At 41.2% G+C, this 11,061-nt stretch overlaps 2 protein-coding genes across 2 annotated transcripts; both read left to right on the top strand.

Annotated features, from left to right (window-relative positions):
• The first annotated feature begins 200 nt into the window (after nt 1–200).
• Nucleotides 201–5,311, top strand: dpagt1 (dolichyl-phosphate (UDP-N-acetylglucosamine) N-acetylglucosaminephosphotransferase 1 (GlcNAc-1-P transferase)). Its single transcript, XM_046041078.1, has 9 exons — nt 201–632; nt 786–906; nt 995–1,208; nt 1,484–1,630; nt 1,856–1,940; nt 3,141–3,329; nt 3,458–3,545; nt 4,172–4,327; nt 4,430–5,311. Exons 1-9 carry the CDS (start codon nt 478–480, stop codon nt 4,493–4,495), a joined length of 1,221 nt encoding a protein of 406 aa, XP_045897034.1. The 5' UTR covers nt 201–477; the 3' UTR covers nt 4,496–5,311.
• A 574-nt stretch (nt 5,312–5,885) lies between these two features.
• Nucleotides 5,886–9,963, top strand: LOC123963977 (histone H4 transcription factor). Its single transcript, XM_046041116.1, has 9 exons — nt 5,886–6,364; nt 6,837–7,063; nt 7,232–7,343; nt 7,507–7,659; nt 7,747–7,824; nt 8,366–8,486; nt 8,601–8,739; nt 8,832–8,956; nt 9,054–9,963. The coding sequence occupies exons 1-9, from the start codon at nt 6,202–6,204 to the stop codon at nt 9,418–9,420; spliced, it is 1,485 nt and encodes a 494-aa protein (XP_045897072.1). The 5' UTR covers nt 5,886–6,201; the 3' UTR covers nt 9,421–9,963.
• Nucleotides 9,964–11,061: the final 1,098 nt, after the last annotated feature.

Raw genomic sequence — 11,061 nt, 5'->3', positions numbered from 1 at the left:
CGACACACAGAAAGAACGGCCTTAAAAAAACACAGCAAATATAGAGATAGTTTATTAAAAGACAACAAATTATATGCATTCATCGAAGATTTCCCTTTAATGCGAAAAGTGTTTCCAGCTAATATTAATAATAAGCGTTGCAGCTGTTTTTAATGTTTTACTTTGAAGAGCCACATCGGAAGTACCGCCTTCTCGTAACCCTCGGAACTTAACGGTTGAACTGCTATCAGACGTGGAGTTAAGTCAACCAGGCAGTGCACAGATAACCCGTAATGAAATATGGTATGGATTACCATTGCGATTTATGGATTTGCTTTTCTTTGACACCGGAAACACGGAGATGTATTTTGTTCTAAAATAAAGATATGACATGTGTTTTCTTCAGTGAAGAAAGCCAAAGCTCGCTCATCGATCGCCTGCAGGGGCAACGTCGCATTAGCTTAAAAAAATTGATCTGTCAGTGACAGACCCACCAGTATGTCTCCGGTACCCATCCTCCCGTTGGTGATTAACTGTCTCATGTCGGCACTCGGCTGCTTGGCCACATTGAAGCTCATTCCTGCTTTCAAAGACCATTTCATCTCGGCCAGATTGTACGGAATGGACCTAAACAAAACAATAAAAAAGGAAGTGTGAGTCATTTTCGTATCGTTGCTATGATGTGGTGTCCAGTTTGTGTTTTAATAATGTGTCAGGTAAAATGTGTCTTGTTTGGAAATCAAATGTGCTCTCTTCCTGGCTTAATTCTCGCGTTGTTTCTCTTCCTCGTTCACCCCTCTTTGCAGTCCAGAGTCTCAAGGAGTCATCAGTGGGACGGTCTTCCTCATCATCCTCTTCTGCTTCATCCCAGTGCCTTTCCTCAGCTGCTTTGTAGGAGATCAGTGCATGGGCTTCCCACATGATGAGGTGGGTTGATTGATGTGTAGTTAAACCCGCGTGTTTCTCTCAAATCTGAAGCCCAGCTGTGTTCTCTGTGTTGTTGTTTCTGCATCAGTTTGTACAGCTGATTGGTGCACTTCTGGCCATCTGTTGCATGATCTTTCTGGGGTTTGCTGATGATGTGCTGAACCTGCGGTGGAGACACAAGCTCCTGCTTCCCACCATGGCTTCCCTGCCGCTGCTCATGGTCTATTTTACCAACTTCGGCAACACGGTCATCGTGGTGCCCAAGCCCTTCAGAGCCCTGCTTGGGCTGCACTTGGATTTGGGTGAGTTGTGTGCAGCATTTTCAAGGTAGCAGCAGGTTCAGCAAAGTAGCCCAGACATCCTTCCACCTTAGTCACATCCTCCAGCTCCTCTTGCGATATACAATCCCTCCGGCATGATCTTTGTTGGAGCTGTCTTTACTCATTTACAGCTGGGAGCCACTAACAAAACATAAAGCAGGACATGCATAAACATATTTCTGGACAATGTGTGTTATGTGCTGTTGCACTCATGTTCAGTCATTCTGTAAATGATGTGATTTAATGATCTTCTGCAGGTATCCTCTACTACGTCTACATGGGAATGCTTGCAGTGTTCTGCACAAATGCCATCAACATCCTTGCAGGCATCAACGGCATCGAGTCAGGTCAAGCCCTGTTCATCTCCGGCTCCATCATCCTCTTCAACCTGCTGGAGCTTGGTGGTGTGTGGTTTGTTTCCTTTCTCATCATCAGCATTTACAGATCACACCCTCTTTACACTGCCAGTCATGTGTGTGTTGGTTTCCAATGTTCATTTTACTTGAAAATCCCTGAAACAAGTGAAAAAAGTAAATATGTGGTAATGATAACATGACATTTTACTGTCTTTCCAGTTGCACAAAAAAAATCCTCATAACATTGGTTTATTGTGTTATCTAATTTATCAGGAGATTACCGTGATGACCATGTTTTCTCCCTCTACTTCATGATACCGTTCTTCTTCACTACATTAGCACTTTTTTACCACAACTGGTAAGTTAAACCTATTACCTGAGGCAGTTCTGTGAACATTTTTATTACATTAGGGGCCCGATTTACTAAAGGTTTGCGTGAGCAAAAAAGTGTACAAACTTGATATCACCAGCAAATTATTAGATAATAAATTAAATAAAATTTGATAATATTATTTTATATCCAATGTATAGTAGGGCTGGACAATAAAACAATAACAATAATTATCGCAATATAATTTTTTTTCAATAACAATATAACAAATGTTCGATAAATATTCAATAAATGTTTGATTTTATTCAATTGAATCATACACGAATTAGGACTTAATTTTTTATGAAGATGGTTATTTTGTTGAGGAAAAAGGACTGAAAAAAAGCTTTTACTTAATTTTACTCATGCATATGTGTTGAAAAAGATTTTATCATAATTGTTTTGAATGTTCTACCTCAGATTTGTGAAGTGATCCACTGTTTGGCATCAAGTGTTGACCATAAAGACGAGTTTAAACCACAATTAACCATCAGGTTTCTTCAACTTTCCCTTAGTAGCAAAAATCAGCCTTTAAACTCAAAAGAAATATGAAATATGAAACTTTTTATCGTGATAACATTTTTGGCCATATCGTCCAGCCCTAATATATAGAAATAAAATTATTTTATTTTATTTATTCGATGAACTATATGAATTGTATTGTTTTTTTGTATTTTCCTTGAAGTTTTGGCAATACTGTTGTATTAACATTCATGCCAATAAAGCAAATTTCATTTTGACCTGACTTCTTTTCTTTGCAAGATGGTAGAATTTAGAAAGTTGCAGTATCCTAAAGCAGTTTTTCAGGTGTGCTGTCCCAAGTACTTAGTGCAGTCTTAGGCAGGATGGGCAGGTACATAACAATTTCCACATACTCAGGACTCACTGAATGAAACAAACCAAGGTTTTTAGGCAGTGGTTGCTTTCCCTCCCAACTCTCCATGGCCATTAAACCATTAAAACACGCAAAACCCTCATTTAAATACTGCCACCTCCATTGTGTGTGCACCTGCTGTCATCTGGACAATAATTCTTAGGTGATCACCCATAATGGGTACTACAATTGCATGTGCAATATGTTAGAATGCACATGCAATTTAGTACTCTTTATACGGGATGTTAGTAAATCCGGCCCTAAATGTGTCTGTGCCCCTATATCCTGTCAACTTGCAACCTATTTTGTCACAGGTACCCCTCATCTGTGTTTGTGGGAGACACTTTCTGCTACTTTGCTGGGATGACCTTCGCTGTAGTCGGCATCCTGGGACACTTCAGCAAAACAATGCTGCTGTTCTTCATTCCTCAAGTGGTTAACTTTGTCTACTCCTTGCCTCAGCTTTTTCACATCATCCCCTGTCCCAGACACCGGCTCCCCAGGTAACACTGGGCTCATGGACTTTATATTTGTTTGTGATTCATTGTTCATTAATGCTGATTATGTACTCTGTGTTTATGTCTGTCTTTTATCCTTTTTGTCTTTCTCCCAATGTCACTGCTAATGAAAGGCTGAATCCAGACACAGGCAAACTGGGAATGAGCTACTCTAAATTCAAAAGAAAGGACCTCTCTAAATTAGGACACCTCATCCTGAAGGTAAACCTTGCTTAACCATTTTGTCTAAATGAAATCACAAAACTGTAATGAATGTGTGTCATATTTCCCCAGAGCCCAAGGTGATGTGTGTCTGACCACAGGTCAAAAACTCAAAAGATATTTCTTTAAATATTATGTAAAACTGAGAAAATCCCCAAATCCTCAAGTTGGAGAAGCTGGAAGTAGACGATGTCTGGCAATTTTGCTTGCTAAATTACTTGCTAAAATGTATTTTCTGTCTGGACTATTAATTTAATCAACTAATTGTTTCTGCTCTTTTTCACTGACTTTGTCAGAAGGCAGTGGCATTATTTGGTTTTGATATAAAACCTGTTTGCTCATACTGTATGCACATCATACCCACAGTCCAGTATACAGTTGCCGTGCCCATGCAAGGGGTAGCGTGTACCCTCAATATACATTTTGTTACACTTTATTATATTACTATTTGAATCACTGAATATTCGTAGAGAAGTGGGTAGTGATTCAGAGGTCTTGTCCCACGTTACTCATTAAAAAAGTACATGTAGTGAGGAAGGATTTGTCTAGGTGGGAAAACACACAAGGCAGGCCAGTGGCAGGCTTGCAGCTGAGTTGATAACAATAATGCCCTTAATCCTCAACAGGTGGCAGAGTTACTGAAGCTGCTAGAGGTGCGAAGAGGCCAGGAGGGAGATGATGATTTTATTGAGTGCAACAACATGACCTTAATAAATCTGGTCCTGAAATTACTCGGTCCCACCCATGAGAGAAACCTCACAGTCATCATGCTCATCATACAGGTATAACAAAGCACCTGCTGTGTCCAAACACCCTGGAATTATGTTGGTCATTAGGAAGTGCCTGAATGTTTTACTGGATGCTGATTTCTGTGTATCTCTCAGGTGATGGGCAGTGCACTAGCTTTTGGGATCCGTTATCATCTGGTGCGTCTCTTCTACGACGTCTAGACAGCTCTCCGGGAAAGTGGAGAGAATCCTGACTGAAAAAATAGGATATTGTTATGGGACTATTTTACAGGATCGTGGTTCATCTGCCTTTTTAAGTCCATTACCTCACTGTTACTTTTCTGCCTCAGACTCTAACTGCAGTAAAGGCCCAGTGCAAGGTTTAAGTCTATATTTCTCTTTGGTACAACTTTTTCACATACAAGCATGAACAGCGAAGGGTCTGACATCAACAGCAGTACGGTTTGTTATTCTCCTGGTCTCAGTAAGTACAAGCAGGAAAATGTAACTGGATCTTAATTATCTTGTATCCACGCTGAAAGCATATTTTTGTACTTGTTTTTTAAAGGAAAGGAAAGTAAAGTAAGTGGGGATGACTTCCAGTCTTCAGAGCAGCCACCATCAATGGCTGACTGCTACTAAACTGTTGCGATTTGACTGATGGATGTAGAAGTGCTCTGAAAATATAAAAATATTCACACAGTGGTCCATTGGTTGAATCTGCTGTTGAACAAAAATGTACCCAATCACTCTTCATTTTGCATAACTATCAATCCATTCAACATGGGTGGTTAGTTTCTTTTTTGTTTGTTATTTTTACTGCTGAACAAACGTGCACAGAACGGTGATTGTGAAGAAATGCAGTGAGAAGATAAGGAGGCTATAATCACTCAAGACTAGAGTAGGTTCAGCAGACGTGACAATGTGAAGTCAACCTGCACTGGACTATTTTGCTTAGGAATGTAACTACAAACGAGAAACTGTTGAGACAGACCGCACAAACTGAAAAATAAAAGCAGAGAAAATTGAAATATAAAATTGTGGCGTCATTGTTATTTGTATATGAAGAAGTTCCTTAATAAGAAGTCGCAATATGACAATGTATAAATACTTGACTAACGATCATATTTATACTGGAGTACTTCAGTCTTTATCATAAATGTTTGTTAATGTTATGTTTATCAAGGAAAAAAGAATATCGACCTATATTGTTTGATTTTTTTAATTATATCAGTATTGGCATGAATTGGGCTCTACTACTTTGTAGTAACTAGTGTTGAGTGTGATTAATCTATAACACTGCATAAACTGAGCATGTTTTGTATGTAAAATCCTAATTTAACTATTTCTGCTAAATAAATGTGGAGTAAAAATAACCATATTTGCCTCCAAAATATAGTTAGAGTGGAAGTATAAAGTAACAAAAAAAAATTTTTAGTAAGTAAAGTACAAGTATTTAAAAATTATACTCAACACAGCATTTACGTAAATGCACTTACCGTAGTTACTTTCGATTATCCCAAAATGTAATGGAAAAAAGTTAAAAGGATATTTTGAGGCGGAACCTGTCACACCCGGAACTATTAAAGTATACATTGTTTCTGGGGAGGCATCTGTGATGCACGCAGCCCGCGGTTCTTGTGACTGGCCCAAAACAACTCATAATATTCACATCATGTCACTGCTTTTAAACAGCAAGTTACTGTGTTGAAGCTCCTGTTCAAGTAAGACTTTTCGTGTTTTTTCGTTCGTCAAAGTGTTTCAGGAGGAGGCTCCTAAATCTCTGTAACAGCCCCGGTAGAGGTTGTAGATACACTGGGTACAGGTAACGTTACCAACCAGCACCCGGTGCGGTACAAGCCAGGTGATGGTCAAACCTTTAGTCGGTGTAAAACACACTACGTTTAGCCCACGTGTGAGTCAGAGAGATGCCTCCTAACAAACGGATCCACAAGAAAACACTTAAACTGGAGTGTGAATGGAGCTCGTGTCAGGAGTCCTTCAGTCGGATGGAGAACTTCTGCAAGCACGCGGAGGGTCACCTGAATGCTTTGAACATGGCGGAGGAGGACGAAGAAGAAGAAACCGAAGGTGAGGAGGACGTAGTTTTGTAGTCCAAGGTGTCTGGCGGTGGCTCGTCTAACATTAATGTTTATTTAGAGCTGTAGCTAGTTATTCGGGAAGGAAGTATAGCCTGGAAGTAGATTGGTTTGGGTCTGTAACTTACTGCAACACACTGGAGTGAAATGAAACAATGGCTGAGGGTACAGAGGGTTAATTTTATGGCCAAACACTAATGTTCACCACTCAACGCCTCCTAAACAAGTGAAGATGTATACAGTTCAGGCCTTGCAGACCTCCACCAGGGAAGATACCACGCGTGTGCAGGTGTCTGTAGGTTGTCGACCTCAGCCTGTCATTGATTACAAAGGATTTACAACTAACAATTTACAACTTCATTTTACATCCAATGTGCTGCGGTGCAAATGATGGATGATAAACAAGAAATATTGGTGCATTGTGTAGCCCCTACTAATGCAAACTCTTTGCTTATTGTGTCAAGGGGAGAGAAACTGTCTTTGGAAAGACTGTGGTTTTTGTTCTGTGGAGGGTCCTGAAGAGTTGCGAAGACACCTGTTCTTCCACTGTTACCATACTAAGCTGAAGCAGTTGGGTCAGCAGGTGCTTAATGCCCAGCCAGAAATTGGCACCTGCTCCATCGGCTACCAAAACCACAACATCATCCCTGAAATCCCAGACAATTTTGTCTGCCTCTGGGACGAATGTGAGGTAAGCTTGGCTGATGATTAGAGATTATTTGGAAAGGTGCAGAGTGTTTATCTTCCAAGTGCACACATTTTAGATGAATGGGATGAGAAGCAGAATTTCAAGTTTTTCGTCTTTAACTCTATATATTTCTGGCTACGTGTTTGTTCTGTCTGTGCATATGTGCCAAAGCAACCACCGTATGAAAACCCAGAGTGGTTCTATCGCCATGTGGAGATGCATAGCTTGTGCATAGATATACCAGCAGGGGACAGTGAATTCCCGATACGCTGTGGATGGAAAGGTGTGTAATTTAACATGATTTATATCAAGTAGTTTAAAAATGTCAATGTAAATAAAGATTACCCAACCGATTTATGGTCGAAGAAGTTTAAAGGGTACATTTTCTGCTTAGTATTAAGAATGTAGCATTGTTGAGTCCAAGTTTTAAGCAGGTCAATCTACAGATTGCGAAGCCACTGCTAAAGGGCGTCCTAAGCTGCGGGAGCACCTGCGCAGTCACACCCAGGAGAAGGTAGTGGCATGTCCAGGCTGTGGGGGGATGTACGCCAACAACACCAAGCTCTTTGACCACATTATACGACAGAGCGCCATGGAAGGTAAAGATTATAAGTCTTTTTTTGTTTGTTTGTTTTCAGATTTTATCATCTTGTAATTCTCGCTTTGGATGTCTTTGTGTGCTGTAGGTCAGCGGTTCCAGTGTTCTCACTGCTCCAAACGTTTTGCAACAGAAAGACTACTGAGAGACCACATGAGAACCCATGGTCAGTCTCTCCTCCTCCATGTTGTCTGTGTTACCAGTTGTTATTCCAATGGGCTGGGGAGGACTTACGCACTGCTCTTTTTGCATGTTTGAGCCAACTAACAGAATCACACAAGCCCTACTGACAATCATTTACCCAAACCATGCCATAGATTTTCAGATTGATTTCTACCTGCCATGTAGACATTGGTTTCCGCTCATACCTGTACAAAATAAAACTTGAGAACTGATAGATGGTTTCATAAAACACACAGTGAACACTCCAAAATAGTCCTTTTACTCGTAAGTTTGTTTGATTTTTCTTTATTTCCCACCAGGGTTGCCATAAATCCATACCCACTTCCCACCTACTTCACACTGCTAATTGAGTTTCTGCACAGGTGTCCGCATAAACATTCATTAATAAGCCTCTACTCTCTAGAACCCTGCATCTGGTGAACGGGTCACATTGCAAAGAAATCTCTGTTGACAACAAACAGCTCTGCAGAGTTAATAGACGTTTTAAATCTTATCACCGGTTTGTCTTTTTGTTGTTGGTGCAGTGAGCCACTACAAATGCCCGCTGTGTGACATGACATGTCCATCACCCTCTTCACTGCGCAACCATATTAAGTTCAGACACAGTAACGAGAAGCCATACAGCTGTGAATACTGCGAATACAGGTACCGCATCCTCTGAAGCTGCAGCAGTGCACAAAAAAAAAACACAAGATAAAGCTGTGAAACACTTAAGTTGTTGTTTTCTTAACACTCCCCCGCTTGGTTTTGTATTTGCAGGTGTAAGAATCTGGTAGATTTACGCAAACACCTGGATACCCACAGCAGCGAGCCGGCATTCCACTGTGACGTTCCTGGCTGTGGCTTCACATCTCGTACCCATGGCACCTTGAAGATTCACCATAAAAGAAGGCATGAGGTGAGAAAGGGAATATTTAAAATTATTGTAAATGTGCTCCCAGATAGGAGTTTAAGTGTCATTTCTAGTTCTCTCTCTTTTTCTGTAATCAGGGGAACTTTGTAGCTCGCTACAAGTGCCATGTGTGCAGTCAGTGCTTCACCAGGGGCAACAACCTAACTGTCCATCTGCACAAAAAGCACCAATTCAAATGGCCCTCGGGACACCCCAGATTCAGGTAGGCCTTGCATTGACAATATCGATCTGTCCAGTAATGCTGAATTTGATATGGATGGGGTGTTGCAGCACTGGTGTCCTCTTCATCGCTCTGTCAGGTACAAGGAGCACGAGGATGGCTTCTTGCGGCTGCAGCTGATTCGCTACGAGAGTGTGGAACTGACAGAGCAGCTAATGAGGGAAAGACAAAACAGGCAAGCGGAGGAGGATGAGGAAAGTATCACGGCTGAAGGTCAGGAGCTAGAGGAAGAATCGGCGGTAGCTCCTTCAGAGTTGCAGGAAGAACTGAGAGGGGTGCTGCTGGAGCAGCAGAGGACTGAGGGGCTACCCGTCAATGCTACAGAGGGCAGTCAGGAAGAGGGCATGTTGTACATTCTCACTGGAGGTTTGTCACAAACAGGGGAGGACTCTGTCATGCAGCAACTCCAGGATACCGCTCAGCAGCAAGGAATGCAGGCGCTTTGACTGCCACAACATCCTGCATAAATGTCCTACACATGATGGGACACTCTGTAACCTCTGTTTTATGGATACACGGCAAGTGTATCCATAGCCTATAATGGGTGCTGGTACATAGATGTAGCTGAAAGTGTGGCACTGGATAATAAATTAAAATGTCTAAATGAAGGGATGCATACTCCATGATGACCCATCGTGACTATAAGCCTATATTAGGTAATAAACCAGTTTTTATGTGTTTTGTTTGATAATGCTGAGCTTGTGGACCTATTTTAAATTATTTTCAGTTTATTCAGTGTATCCCATACTGTAATATCTTCAAATAGTTGGACACTAATACTGCACTGCCTAGTGGGTGGCCATTCTCTTTGCTTAAATTCAGAAATACATAAGCCATACCTTTTTGGAAGATTGAGTTTCAGGAATATCATTTTAGCATTCATATTCACCAAACTGTGGAATCCAGCAGAGGGCCTAATTCATTAGGTCACAGAGTGTGTCATTTTTTTACGCTTGATCTGCTGCTTGAATAAACATAAAAACACCTTGGGTTTTTTTTCTTGTTTTTAATGTTTCACAGTAAAATGTTTCTTTAATCTTTTGCAAAATTACTTAATTACTTTTAATAAGTCAGTAAGAGAGGAATATGCATTATTATATTATGCACTGCATCATAGTATCCCCCATCTGTACCTCCATTATGGCGTGTGCTGCTCAATGTAGCTCTATTTTATGACCATATTAGGCTCTATTAGAATGGACATTTATTCAAATTAAATGGGGTGTGTGTGTGTGTGTGTGTGTGTGTGTGTGTGTGTGTATATATACAGTATGTGGCAGTCCTGTGGGCGAAAATGCCTTGTTGATGCTAGAGGTCAGAGGAGAATGGGCCGACTCATTCAAGCTGATAGAAGAGCAACTTTGACTGAAATAACCACTCGTTACAACCAAGGTATGCAGCAAAGCATATGTGAAGCCACAACACGCACGACCTTGAGGCGGATGGGCTACAACAGCAGAAGACCCCACCGGGTACCACTCATCTCTACTAGAAATAGGAAAAAGAGGCTACAATTTGCAAGAGCTCACCAAAATTGGACAGTTGAAGAGTGGAAAAATGTTGCCTGGTCTGATGAGTCTCAATTTCTGTTGAGACATTCAGAATTTGGCGTAAACAGAATGAGAACATGGATCCATCATGCCTTGTTACCACTGTGCAGGCTGGTGGTGGTGGTGTAATGGTGTGGGGGATGTTTTCTTGGCACACTTTAGGCCCCTTAGTGCCAATTGGGCATTGTTTAAATACCACGGCTCACTACCTGAGCATTGTTTCTGACCATGTCCATCCCTTTATGGCCACCATGTACCCATCCTCTGATGGCTACTTCCAGCAGGATAATGCACCATGTCACAAAGCTCGAATCATTTCAAATTGGTTTCTTGAACATGACAATGAGTTCACTGTACTAAAATGGCCCCCACAGTCACCAGATCTCAACCCAATAGAGCATCTTTGGGATGTGGTGGAATGGGAGCTTCGTGCCCTGGATGTGCATCCCACAAATCTCCATCAACTGCAAGATGCTATCCTATAAATATGGGCCAACATTTCTAAAGAATGCTTTCAGCACCTTGTTGAATCAATGG

This window comes from Micropterus dolomieu, linkage group LG23 (genome assembly GCF_021292245.1).
Source record: "Micropterus dolomieu isolate WLL.071019.BEF.003 ecotype Adirondacks linkage group LG23, ASM2129224v1, whole genome shotgun sequence".
Classification (NCBI taxonomy): Eukaryota; Metazoa; Chordata; class Actinopteri; order Centrarchiformes; family Centrarchidae; genus Micropterus; species Micropterus dolomieu.
Note: the sequence above shows the minus strand (reverse complement) of the source record. Positions and strands in the feature narration are given on the sequence as shown.

Coding starts and splice junctions, on each gene's coding strand:
- dpagt1 (XM_046041078.1), top strand. CDS start 478: ATGTCTCCGGTACCCATCCTCCCGTTGGTGATTAACTGTCTCATGTCG. Junction 907..994: donor TGGGCTTCCCACATGATGAG/GTGGGTTGATTG, acceptor TTTCTGCATCAG/TTTGTACAGCTGATTGGTGC. Junction 1,941..3,140: donor GCACTTTTTTACCACAACTG/GTAAGTTAAACC, acceptor ATTTTGTCACAG/GTACCCCTCATCTGTGTTTG.
- LOC123963977 (XM_046041116.1), top strand. CDS start 6,202: ATGCCTCCTAACAAACGGATCCACAAGAAAACACTTAAACTGGAGTGT. Junction 6,365..6,836: donor CGAAGAAGAAGAAACCGAAG/GTGAGGAGGACG, acceptor TATTGTGTCAAG/GGGAGAGAAACTGTCTTTGG. Junction 7,344..7,506: donor GATACGCTGTGGATGGAAAG/GTGTGTAATTTA, acceptor GTCAATCTACAG/ATTGCGAAGCCACTGCTAAA.